At 41.7% G+C, this 14,141-nt stretch overlaps 1 protein-coding gene across 1 annotated transcript in view; it reads right to left on the bottom strand.

The window, feature by feature from the left end:
* UNC5D (unc-5 netrin receptor D) overlaps nucleotides 1-14,141 on the bottom strand; it is a 132,217-nt gene that overhangs the window by 61,707 nt on the left and 56,369 nt on the right. Inside the window, exon 8 of the mRNA XM_070364110.1 lies at nucleotides 13,338-13,422. Within this exon, the coding sequence (XP_070220211.1) occupies nucleotides 13,338-13,422 (85 nt within the window). The remainder of the gene's footprint in view (nucleotides 1-13,337; nucleotides 13,423-14,141) is intronic.

Genomic DNA, 14,141 nt, shown 5'->3' on the forward strand with positions numbered 1-14,141 from the left:
ATGTCCTTAACCTTTCATCCCATCTGCCAGGTCCCTTTTGCCATGTAAGGTGCCAGGGATGAGGGTGTGGATGTCTTTGGGGTGCCATTCTTCTGTCTACCACTGGCTTTTCATGGCTTGTCCACTTCAAATTTAGGACCTCAAGACCCCTCTGCTGCCGCCTCCTGTCCACTGCCGTCTCCCAGACACCACACAATCTTTGAGGGGGTCGGCTGACCTTTGGTTATCTTCATGCTTCAGCTGCAGAAGTTCACGCGCAGAGTGAAGCTCCCTATCTGCCTCTAACTTTATGGGGTCCTGGGAAGTTATTATGGTTTGCCTTAAAGACTGTAACCAAGGGAGGGAGGCGGTTGATCCTGCCGGTTTTCAAAGGACTTGCTTTACTAAGCACGAGGGCAGCCCCAGTGTGGGTTGGCATCTTCTCCTGGCATATTTATTAAGCTATAACCAAGTGAAATGGAAAGGATGATATATATTAAATATCTTAATAGGATAGGTTATTTCTACTTCCAGCATGAGCAATAAAAGAGACGGCACATACAAATAAAAATAATTACAGTATGTGCTGTTCCTTTACAATGCACAATCAAACTCACAAACCAGTGACTTTCCTCTTACTGAATTAAGGTGCCCCTTCCATTCAGACCTATTAACCACATTCACAGACCATTGTTATCTTGTCAATGGCATCTTTAATTAAAAGACTCCTCTGGACCATTCTAATCACTTCACATTGTGAGCTCCTGTGGGCTTCGACTGCACTTTGATTAAAATGATGGCAATTTTCATGCATGCAGTTTGTGTGTGGACCAAGGGGGTGTGAGGTGGAGGGGATGGATAAGGAGCACGGTACGGGGAAGTTCTCTTTTCCAAAAAGAGCAATCATAAGATGACAACGTGAGAACCCCCCTTTTCTTTCCCACTTTCTTTCACTATTTTTCTCTTCTCCACCTCATTTTGGGGGTTAATGGCATTATATTCTAACCTAAATGACTCTGTGAAGAAACCATTGTGATTTCACTGCAGAAAAGACTTCAGCTCAAGGTGCATTAACCCTTCTAAGCCATTAAGGTACCATTTGATAAATTGCCCCTTTTATGACACCACATGGCCCTGGTAGCCTGGAGGAATTGATGTGCTTCCCAAGCGGTAGCAATTTACTCCCCTCTCTGGAGCACAGGAGGCAATTCTGTTTGCTGTTTCGGAGCACCTCCCCTCCTCAATGGGTCCCTATGGCTGTTACAGAGTTCAATAACACCACATCTTCTCAAAGGGATAGCTAGATGCCATCAGTGTGATTATTCCAATAGAAATGTTGAAAACTCAAAGCAGCAAACCAAATTCAAATCCGTGACTGACCAGTAAACAGTGTCGTTCATTTATATCCATCACTCTCCAGCAAGGAAAGGCTGGCAGAGTGGACAGGGACAAAGCCTACTCAAGTTGGCATAAGCACCTGCCCCAGCGTGACTGGACACTGATCTCATCTAAACGCCAGCCCACCCAGAACCCCTTGTTTGGACCCACAGAGTATACCTCTAAAGTATCAAGCAAGAGGCCAGAGTGTTATCAGAAACAGAAGCAGATGAAAGAATTGATGCAGGGTGTCTTTTATCACAAGGCTCTTTATTTCAATTTTTATTTAAACACTTTTTATGTTTTGAGATTCTCCTCCATTAGCTTATACCAGAAGATTGAATATAGCTCCCTGTGCTATACAGTAAGCCCTTGTTGTTTATCCATCCTCTGCATCATAGTTTGCATCTACCATTCCCAAACTCCCAGTCCTTCCCCTCTCTACACCCCTCTGCCTTGGCAACCACAGGTCTGTTTTTACGAGTCTGTTTGTTTTGCAGATAGGTGCATATGTGTCATATTTTTGATGCTACATGTAAGTGATACCATATGGTATTTGTCTTTCTGTCTGACTTCCCTTAGTAATAATTGCTAGTTGCATCCATGTTGCTGCCAACGGCATTATTTTGTTGCCTTTTATGACTGACTAACATTCCTCACGTGTCCGTGTGGACCACGTTTTGTTTATCCATGCCTCTGTTGTTGGACATTTAGGATGCTGCCACGTCTTGGCCATTGAATGTAGTGCTGCCATGAACACAGGGGTGAATGTATCATTTTGAATTACAGTTTCATCTGGGTATATGCCTAGGAGTGTGACTGTGGATCATATGGCAACTCTAGTCTTAAGACAAGGCTCTTGATTTTAGAGTGAACACTTCCTATGTTTGATGTCACTTGAACTGAACTTTCCTCTGAGTCTCGGAATGCACTAGCAGTTAAAAGGGAAGGACTCAATATCACTGAGACAGAGCTCAAGCAAATTCCATGTGCCTTTCCATCTTTTTAATTTAAAAAAAAAAATGGATAGACAAAATGTAGCATGTAATTTGCACAGGACTTGTCATATTTAAAGCCACTCTACTGTCCTCATCCAAATCCTGGAATTCAGTTAATAATACACAAAATTTACAGATTGAGGTTTGGAGAAAGAAAATGACTCGCTCAAAGCTGCCCACGCTGGATGTGGCAAAGGGGCCTGGAACTCGGCTTCTGGGTCCTTTGTGGTTCTCACGCAGCTATGTCATCTCATTTTTAATAATTCTTCAATTTTCATGTAATGTTAATGCCCACGTCTGTACTACTTCCCTGACATGTTATGTATGGCATTCGTTTACTTCAGGGTTGGAAGATTCTTACCTAGCTAGGAAGGAAAGAGAATGAAAGCAGAAGATTCCGCTGTGCGTGAGGCACGCAGACCCAGTCTGCATCCAGTATCATAATACTTTGCTGGGAGTAGCATTGTTGTCCCATGCTCCAACCAAATGAGTGACATGCAGGCATGCACGCTAAGTCGCTTCAGTCATGTTCGACTCTGCGACCCCGTAGACTGCAGCCTGTCAGACTCCTCTGACCATGGCATTCTCCCGGCAAGAATACTGGAGTGGGTTGCCATTCCCTTCTCCACAGGATCTTCCCGAGCCGGGGATCGAACCCACCTCTCCTGTGTTTTCTGCATTGAAAGCAGATTCTTTACTGCTGAGCCACCAGGGAAGCCCAAACAAGTGACATGGGATTTCAATTCAGCAGTTATCTTTTTTTGTGTGAGTATACATATAATTTTTATTTATTTATTCTGTAATCAATTATCTTCCTACCTCTTTTCTTATAAGGGAAAGAGCTGTATTTGTTCCAGAAAAAAATCCAGAGTCTCTCCCAAAGCAACTGTTATCACAAACTCTCAGGTGACTTCAGCTGGCAAACCTCTCTCTTCTAATTAATCGTCAGTTCCCAAGCCAGAATTCTGTGAATTATCTTAAAGTCCTTCATCCCCTTCATTCCACATTAACCCCCACATACACATTCACACACGCTGGATCTTGCTGAGTTCCTCTTCCCCAAGTCTCTCTCTCTCTCAAAACTGCCCATTGGGAGCAATGTGGGGATTAGAGAAAGGATTTTAAACGTTCACAACTAGAGACGAGGACACTCAAAAGTAGAGTGACTATCATTTATTGTCCAAATTGAGAGATTCTGAGTGTGAAAAGGAGGACTATTAATATCTGCACTAGGCAAAATGAGACATCTTTTTACTGTACTCAGAAGGATACTGGAATAATAAATACTTGAATGTGGGAAGTGGCAATGGAGATGAAGCAGGAGATAAAACACACCACGTGTAAGTAAGCCTCATCCATCCCTACCCACCAGGTATGTTTCAGTTTCCTAGTCAACAAACAATAGTGTACATGGTCAAATCTTTTATTTTTTCAGCCTCATTCCTTATCACTCTACTTTTCTTATTTTGTTCTGATTTGCTTAGTTCCAAAATAAGTGATGCTGAATATACCTCTGTGTCGTTGCACATTCTATTCCCTGGAATGCTTTTTACTCAGCTTTGAAGTCAGTTGTCACTTCCTCTCTGGCACCTACCCTGAGCCTTTCCACACGATTCATCCCTTCACTCCTGGTTAAATTTGTGTGTCTCTGTCACCACATGTAGCAAAATATCATTCATTTGAGTTACTGGGTTTCATCTATTGTGGTATTAAGTGGTTCTGGTTGTCCTAGCAGTCATTCTAACAGTTGTGCTTAATGGAACTGTCCATGGTCGCTTGAAGATATTTAATTCTATACCTTTTCAGGAAATTGAATTTTTAAAATTGTTTTGGGGGCTGATTTTTGTTCATTTAAAAACTATAATCTTAGATCGGATTCAAAATTCCACACTCCCCCCCACCCCAGCACCCATGCACACACCTGTGTACACACTCATGGATATTTGCAGAAACACAAGGTCCTAGTGTTCAATGGCTTCCTTGGTGGCTCAGATGGTAAAGAAGCCGCCTGCAATGTGGGAGATCTGGGTTTGATCCCTGGATTGGGAAGATCCCCTGGAGACAGGCATTTCAACCCACTCCAGTATTTTGTCTGGAGAATCCCCATGGACAGAGGGGCCTGGTGGGCTACAGTCCATGGGGTCGCAGAGAGTCAGACACGACGGAGTGACTGACACTTTATCCCTGCAGTAATGTCCTAACCAGTCACCTGGTGTTAGGGTAGAGCCAAAGACAGGTGCTCTTACCTTGCACTCAAGAGGGAAGGTTTTGACTGGGACCACTACACTAATTGCAGTAGTCTGATGATAGGGGTTTCTTAGCTTCTGCGAAATCAGATGCCCCAGGAAAAGCGTATGCAGTTTCATATTTTACTTGCATGAGTGGTTTTAAAATGGCCTCAAATGTCTGCTTTGACATAAAGAATAGTTTACTAGAAACAGATCCATTTCATTAGCACCATTTTTACAAGTTAAATGGCCATACATATCTGTGTTTTCTGTTTAGTCTTCTAGAAATGACGTCCTTCCAAACAGCCTAAGGACATTTCTGAGTGCTTGTATCCTCTATTAGGCTTGCAATGTGATCAAGTCATTGTTTATAATTTTGTTTTTGTGTGTGTTGTTCTGGCAACTCTGGAGGAAAAGCTACATGAAGCCATTGTGCAGAAGCAGCTACACTGCAGTGCTGAATTGTGAGTTATTACTAAAAAGGAATTGTCTGCTTTATTCCATCCAGACCTACTTTCTTCCCCGTCTTACATTTGGTCTTATTTCATGTTTTGCTATCAAATCTATTGCACCATTATCAAGGCATTCCCCGCAAAGTTAATATTTCCTAATACCACCATTTCTCCCTTCCCAATCCTCACTCCAAGAGGTACCAGTGGGAAGACCATACCATCTGAGAGGAAATATTCCACCTGGGGTGAGCCCTAACTCCAAATATGTATCCTTTTGTAAATCCTTCAGGAAGATTATTTACATTTCTAACTCTAGTCTAAGCATTTGGTCAGCATCCACATGACGGTGTAATTGGAAAAATGAAATGAATGTTTGCCTTTGATTTTATTTTATTGCTTCTCAGAAGAAAGCTCCATATAGTAAGGCTCTGGTCCATTTCTCTACTTACCAACCATGGGACGGGGAAAAAAGTGAAAGTCACTCAGTTGTGTCCAACTCTTTGCCATCCCATACAGTCCCTGGAATTCTCCAGGCCAGAATACTGGAGTGGGTAGCCTTTCCCTTCTCCAGGGGATCTTCCCAACCCAGGGATTGAACCCAGGTCTCCCACACTGCTGGTGGATTCTTTACGAGCTGAGCCACAGGGAAGCCCATGGGATGGGGAGGGGTGCAAAATGTGAGCTGGGACAGGGTAGTGAGATGACTGTGCTACATCATTTTCTGTATATATGTGGGGAAAGCTCTGAAATAACTGATTTTTAAAAATACCTTTATTTAAAAACCTTTATGTTTTAAAAAAGAATTGACTGGAGCATAGTTGATTTACAATGTTGTATTAGTTTCAGGTGTACAGCAGAGTGAATCATCTACACACAAACTATATCCATTCTCTAGATTCTTTTCCCTACAGGTCATTACAAAGGACTGAGCAGAGTTCCCTGTTTGTTCCAGTAAGTCCTTATTAGCTGTCTATGTATATACAGTACAGTGTATATGTCAATCCCCATCTCCCACTGTAGCCTCCCCTCCTTCCCCCAGTAACCATAAGGTTGTTTTCTACATCTTTGACTCTATTTCTGTTTTATGAATAAATTCATTTGTACCTTTTTGGTGATGCCACATGTAAGTGGGTTTATATATTTGTCTGACTTCACTAACTACGATCATCTCGGGTCCATCCCTGTTGCAGCAAATGGCATTATTTCGTTTTTCAATAGCTGAGTATACGTTCCATTTCATTGTATATATGCACCACGTATTCTTTATCAACTCCTCTGCTGGTGGGCATCTAGGCTGCTTCCATTTCTTGGCTATTGTAAGTAGTGCTGTAGTGAACATTAAGGTGCGTGTATCTTTTCGAATTATGGTTTTCTCTGGATATATGCCTAGGAGTGAGATTGCTGGGTCATAGGGTTGTTCTATTAAACACCCTTATTTCATAAAAGTTATCAAAACTTTCTTAGAGAAGATGAAAAATCCACCCCCCCACACACAAAAAAAAGCTCCTGAAAAAATGTTAAAGAAAAGACCCCAATTCTTGTGAATTAAAGTTTGGGAAAACAGACAAGCTTGTCAAAAGTGATCATTGCTGGTTTCCTGTCCTCCAAAGCAGCCTACTTGATAAAGGAGGCTGTGTTCGGCATTGACTTAGCTGCTTAAATACCCTTGTGTCAGGAGAATCCCAAGGGCCTCTCACCTGCAAATACTTCTGACAGATCCAAGTTCATGCCATTGCCTTTCTGTGAGGCTACTCTAGCTCCTGTGACATTAGGAAGCATTCTCTATTTTGTGAGTGAAGCAGTGCATAAAACCTAATCCTGTCTATGCCTAGACCTGGGGTAGAATTGGAAGGAAGCTGCTTAAGGCAATATTTTGGCATCAAAGTGACTTTAAAGTGGGGGGTGGGGGGGCGGCGCAAGATTTGATACCTGCTCCCCAGTGTTCCTAGCAGCACTATGTACAGCAGCCAAGACACAGAAGCAACTTAAGTGTCCTCCGACAGACAGATGGATAGAGAGTATGTGGCACATATATACAATGGAATATTACTCAGCCGCAAAAAGGAATGAAATCTTACCATGTGTCACATGGATGGACCTAGAGATGATCATACGAAGGGAAGATGTTGGAGTAGGATGTGCACTCATCTCCTGTGAGAAGACCAAATCGCAACTAGCTGCTGAACAACCATGGAAAGGAGAATGTTGGATCCCACCAAAAAAAGATATCCCAAGTCCAAGGGGAAAGGAGAAGCCCCAACAAGATGGTAGGATGGGTGCAACTGTATTTAAAATCAAATCTCATACCCACCAGAAATGCTTGAAGGGTGCAAACAAAACCTTGTGCACACCAGGACCCAGGGAAAGGAGCAGTGACCCCACAAGAGACGGAGCCAGACCTGCCTGTGAGTGTTTCAGAGTCTGCTGCGGAGGCACGGGTCAGCAGCGGCCTGCGGTGGGGACAGGGGCTCTGGCTGCAGCAGTCCTGGGAGGTGCGTGTGGTGTAAGTCCTCTTGGAGGAGGTTGCCATTAGCCCCACCATAGAGTCACAGAGCAGATGACCCACAAAACTGGAGGAGGGTTAGACCAAAGAAGTTCTCACACTGTTGCAAAAATTCTAGGGCCCACAACAGATTTCCCAACCTGAGGATCCAGCAAAGGGACTGAGAACCCCAGGGAATTTGACTTTGAAGGCCAGTGGGATTTGATTACAGAACTTCCACAGGAAAGTCTGGGCAAACAGACTCTGGGAGGGCACAAACAAAGCCTTGTGGGCATCAGGAGAAAGGAGCAGTAACCCCACAAGAGACTGAGCCAGGGAAGTAAGTCAGATAAAAATAAATATCACTTATATGTGCAACCTAAAATAATGCAAAATAATCTATGAAACAGACTCACAGACATAGAAAACAAATTTATGGTTACCAAAAGGGAAAGTTAGGGGGAGAGATAAATTAGGAACTTGGGATTAATAGATAAATGACAAGGACTTATTATATAGCACATGGAATTATATTCTAACCCTTGTAACCTATAATGGAATAAGAATCTGAAAAAAAAACAAAAACTGAATTACTTGGCTATACACCTGAACAGTATGGAGCTTCCTTAAAAAACAATAGAACTACCATATGACCCAGCAATTCCACTACTGGACATACACCTTGTGGTGGTGGTTTAGTCACTAAGTCATGTCAACTCTTGTGACCCCATTGACTATAGCCTTCCAGACTCCTCTGTCCAGGGGACTCTCCAGGCAAGAATACTGGAGTGGGTTGCCATTTCCTTCTCCAGCATATATCCTGAGAAAACCATAACTCACAAAGACATGCACCCCAGTGTTCATTTCAGCACTATTTACCATGGCTAGGACTTGGAAGCAACCTAGATATCCACTGAAAGAGAAATGGATAAAGAAGATGAGGTATATATATACAATAGAATATTACTCAGCCATGAAAAGCAACCCAACTGGGCATCTGTAGAGATGTGGATGGACCTAGAGACTGTTACACAGAGTGAAGTAAGTCAGACATAGAAATATCATATATTTACACATATATGTGGAATTTAGAAAGAATGGTGAACTATTTGCAGGGCAGGATTAGAGATGTAGAGAAAGGATGTGTGGACGCTGGTAGGAGGGGAAGAGGTGTGAAATGACCTGGGAGATTAGGCCTGACAGATCTACATGACTCTGTATAAAATAGCTGGGGGGAAGCCGCTGGGTAGCACAGGGAGCTCAGCTTGGTGCTCCCGGATGACCTAGAGGGGTGGGATGGGGGATGGAGGGAGGTCCCAGAAGTTGTATACATATGGCTGATTCATTTCTTCATACAGCAGAAAGCAACACTGTAAAGCAACTATACCTGAATAATAATAATAAAGCCTGGATTTATTTACTCTTAACCACCCCCTTCCTACCTTCTACTGTATAGAAATACTGGAAAATTTATCTTGGAGCTAGAAATCACTGGGTTTTATAACCCTTACACTGTTCTTTGTCTGGCTAAGTGCTACTGATCTTTTATCCACCTTCCCTTCTACCCCCTCTGTAAATCCATCCTTAGAATAGACTTAAGGTCTCCTCCATTTTCCCACTGCTCTCTGTGAAATTCTCTATTGCACCATAATTCCACATTGAATTATCACGTTACCATTGTCTTTCCCAAATCTGGACCCCTCTCTGTATGTTTCATGGTATTTCCATGGTTAGGCATAAGCTCTGTGTCTCAATCAAACACGTCTTACCAGACTCAAGAATAATATGCCTTAAAGTGGGACACAGTCTAAAAATACATTATTAGTCAAAAACTTTTGTTTTGGAGCCCAGTCCTGCTGCCATCTGAGGCAAATGTACTAAGTTTTCTTGGTCTTAATTTTCAAATCTACAAAATTAGAAGAATAATTATTGTTTACCATACAGATGGATGAGAAGATTAAAAGACATATACTTATCTAAAGTATTAATAGGTAAAATACTTTATCAAATACAATGTATTAATTAGGATTTCTTATTTTATCATCTTTAAGATTGTAGTATCACTGTATATATCATACAATCCTATAAATATCTCTAATAGATTAAGTACCAACTCTATACCCACAAAGAGTTTCATTAACTTACCTGCGGTCTCAAGAATAAAAGCAGTGAGTCTGAACCCAAGGTTCGGATGCCTGAGCTCACACTCTTAGCCATCGAGCTCAAAAGTCTCTGAACATCATGTCCGCTAAGTTTCAGCACTGATGTGACACCTGTTTCCAGCCTTTCTTCCCTCAGCTATAATGTAACAACAGCAATTTACCACCGTAGATGTCTAAGGAATGTTCAACTTGATTCTGTCTGCTTCTCTTACAGAGCAATTCCAGGGGCTAAGCCTTGTAACACAAGGTCAGAAAGCTGTTAAAGTCTCTGATGTCAAGGAGAGGTGGCATCCTTTAGTCCATGATCCATGGAATTGGAGTCAGATATCCTGAAGTCAAATCCCAGCTCAGCTGGTGAGTAATACATCCTTGCAAAGCAGCTTCCTTTCTTGGAAACTTCATTTTTTATATCTTTTTGCTCATCACAAAATCTGTACAAAACTCTCTCTTTTTTTGTTACTGGGGAGATTAAATGACTTAAATGCATGTGAGAGCACCTTGCAAGTTATACCGAGAAGAGGTAAGTACTTTTCCGAGGATGCAAGGTCTCCTAGCAAACTAATGTGTACCTATATGCGCACAAAGTCAGCAGAGTTTATTTCCGCAGCATTATGACCAACCAAAGGTCCAGACTGATAAAAGAGGTTAGAAAAGCTTCATTAAGATGGTGGTTCAAGTCTGAGAGTACAGACAAAGCAGGAACATTGAGGAAGGAAAGTGACATCATTCTACCTAACAGAAGTATTGGGTTGGTCAGAAACTTTGTTTGGATTTTCTGTCACATCTGAGTGAAATTTTTGGCTAATTCAATACAATCTCCTCTTGGAAATTTCCCAGGTATGCAAGAAGGATGTTCTAAGAAAGAGAGGGCACATTCAATTCAAACAAAGAACAACCTCACTTCAGACAAAGAACAACCTCACTTGAAACTTACCAAAATGTTAAGTATATCTGAGACTATCTGAGTTATAGGGGTTTGTTCTGAGTCTGTGGTTCACTCCACACAGCTATATCCCTGGGCATCTGCTAAAGTATTTGCATCTGTGCTATCTGTTGTAGTTCCACTAAGTCATCACCCTGCTACACCAGAGATGTAACTCAGGAAAGAGTAACAGAAATGTATTATCAATAGGAGAAGGGAATAGCCTTCAAACACAGAATCAAGATGGTGTTGGGGAGATCCCACTGTAATTTGCTGTGTATGGAGTGATGGGCAGTCAGAAAAATCCAACGCTCACACCTCTGAACTAAAAGTCAGAGCAGCGGTGTTCCAGCTTTACGAACTTTGCGGAAATGGGTCTTAATCTGAGCTCAAGTTCAGAATGACAGATGGCATAAGATGAAAATGGGTTTTCAAGTGATCTCACAAAGAAAAGAGAAGACACTAAATAGGTACATCAGTGGTCTCCTGATTAATCACAGGATTAAAAGCAGAACTCAGATCTGAGCAGCCCTCTAGCAAGCATGGAAAAAATTTACATGAGCTTTAAAAAAAGAGTAACTAAAAGGCATTTACTATTTTTAGTGTTATTTTTCAGTATGTAGTTTGGAGCTCCTTAAAAAGGAGCGAGAACAGCCAAGGAAGGTAAGTGGGCTGCAGTTTAGTGACCAGTCATTTCCATGAGAGGCAGGAACAGCTGGGAAGGTTTTGGCAAATGGAAATGTGTGCTTCCTATAATTTTATTCCATCCTCTGTTACATGCTCACCTCATAGATGGGAAGTTTTGGATGTTGTTCCTATTTCTGTCCAACTTCCTGAAAGGCAGCAATGAACTTACACCTTACCTACAGATGGATAAAGCAAACGGATAAACCTGAAACTTGCAAAGCTTAGCAGGGTGTGATCCCAGGAGGCCAAATTTGTCTTTCAAAGCCTTTGGGCTCTGGCAAATTTTTATGTATTTTTTCCACTTCAGGATATCCCAAGAGCTAGTTCTCCCATTTTTGAGCCTTTTTATTTAAGTCCTTGCATGTTTGATGTCTTTGGACACAATCTAGCTCTTCCCTCCTAAGAAGAAGGGTCTAAGAGGTGAGGACTGGGGTGAGTTGTACATTAGGTGCCTTTGAATTTGTGAAAGACTCCTGGGCTGGTTCTCGCATAATGTGGTAGAAGAAAGTAGGGATGGGTTTGCGAAGAAAGAGCTGAACACAGGCTCTGTGGACTCATTACCACAAAGGGAACAGGATGCAGAGTGGAGGAGGGTTTGCAAGAGACCATGATTTTCAGGCAAGGTTGCCTGGATTCTGCCTCAAACCTGATTTTTGAAGGATGATGCATTTAGACACTTATGTGTAATTGACCATGACCTCAATTTTGAACAGGTAGAGTTGCTTCAATAAATCCATCCAAAGAGACAAAAACAAGGTGACTATTCCAGAGAAGTCTGTTCTTAGGTCTGCTTAGTTGAGATTTTTGAATAAAACTTCTGCTTCTTGGTTTCCCTTTTGCCAAGTGCAGATACTTCAATACTGGAATGTTTTCAGGTGCCCAACTAAAGGACATCAGTCTACAGAACTGAGCAGATAACACAAGAGCCCAACATAGCTTACAAGCAATCCCTCCCCAACAGCCAACTAGCAGAGCCTTTTCTTCCATTTTGCTCAGATCCCATAGAGCAGAAAGTGAAAACCACCGGGTACAAACAAATCCTATTGTGGAGATAGCTATCAGTCTGTTCAAACCATCTGTTTCTCTGTTTTTCTTTCATGTGTGTGTGTATTTTTTTTTTTTTTTGCTAACAACAAAATCTATTCTAAACTAACCAAGATGTTATGACTGAAAATGCCAGAGGTATATAGATCTAGCTGATAAGAGAAATTGCTTTCTAAAGAGGAGTTTGGTTTATCTTAGGTGGAGGAAGGCAACATTTCTGGAAATACCATAGTTGAACTAGCAAAATAACCAGCTACTTTCATTAAAAAAGTATGAGGCAAGATTTGTATTTGTTCACGTAATTGAATTTAATGCTGCTGAAATTTGTCAGATCTGAAAGCTACTGAAGTGTAGACTATTTTTTTCTTTGAGAAAAATTGCTTAAGAAATTGTCTCTCGGCTATAGGGCAGGTGTTCTGTTGATACTAAAAGGTCACAAGGCAGTTATTCTCTGAATTTTTCATAATGTGTAAAACCAAAGAGTACCCCCAGGAGGATATGTTTTTCTTTTGAGAGGAGGCTTCTGTGAGACAGTGACTCTTTGTCGAGAAACCCTACTGATGGTGGTGCTATTGGTAAAGAACCTGCCTGCCAGTGCAGGAGACCTTAGAGACACAGGTTAGATCCATGGGTCGGGAAGATCCCCTGGGAGGAGGGAATAGCAACCCACTCCAGTATTCTTGCCTGGAGAACCCATGGACAGAGGAGCCTGATGGGCTACAGTCCATGGGGTCACGAAAGAGTCGGACACGACTGAAGTGACTTAGCACAGCTACTGATATACTGGTTTTGGTGTCTGCTATCTAGATGTTGGTGACTTGGGTTAGCACTACAAACGGAAAGCCAACAAGTTTGCAATTGCTTTTTTCCTCTTTACAGTCCAAGTAGCTTACACTCTCACTCACATACCTCTATGTCACATTATCTTCATAACTTCAGATTTTCTGTAGAAGTTCCACTTCATACTCAAGATCTCATTAATATGCCATCCTTCTCTGTCTCTTACCTGGGTTCACCTTGGTTGATGGACATGTAAATTTCCCAGGAATTCTCCTCTGGGATGGCTCCATGTGGTATCAGTAAACTCACCCCTGAAACAGAAAAAGCCAAGAAGTTATTTGTAGATTCTCCAGTTATCCAGAAGCACCTCAGCTGAATAACTTACAGATGCTCTCAAAGATGGACCACCTCACAGCAATTTATAGGAGTTTCACAAAGTGCAAAATAATAACAAGATATTGTTTCCTTCAGTGACATATAGAAGGGCATATCATTCAAGTGTATACTCAGATTTTTACTTAAAGTCTTTCTAATGTAAATCGGTACAGCTATTATGGACAATAGTATGGAGGTGCCTCAGAAAATTAAAAAGAGAGTTATCATAAAATCTAGCAATCTCACTCCCAGGCATATGTCCAGAGACAACTGTAATTCAAAAAGATACCTGCACTCCTATGTTCTCAGCAGCACTATTTACAACAGCCAAGACATGGAAACAACCCAAGTGCCCATCAATAGATGAATGGATAAAGAAGATGTGTGTGTGTGTATACACACACTAGAATATTAGCCATAAAAAATGAAATAGTGGCATTTGCAGCAATATGTATGGATCTAGAGATTACCAAGAAAAGTGAGAGAAAGAGAAACATATGATATCACTTATACGTGGGAGCTAATACATGGCACAAAACAGACAGACTTACAGACATAGAGGACAGACTTGCGGTTGCTAAGGGGGAATGGGGCAGGGAAGGACGATTTGGGATTAACAAATGCAAACTACTGTATATAGAATGGATAAGTAACA

Source organism: Bos mutus, chromosome 27, assembly GCF_027580195.1.
Source record: "Bos mutus isolate GX-2022 chromosome 27, NWIPB_WYAK_1.1, whole genome shotgun sequence".
Taxonomy (NCBI): domain Eukaryota; kingdom Metazoa; phylum Chordata; class Mammalia; order Artiodactyla; family Bovidae; genus Bos; species Bos mutus.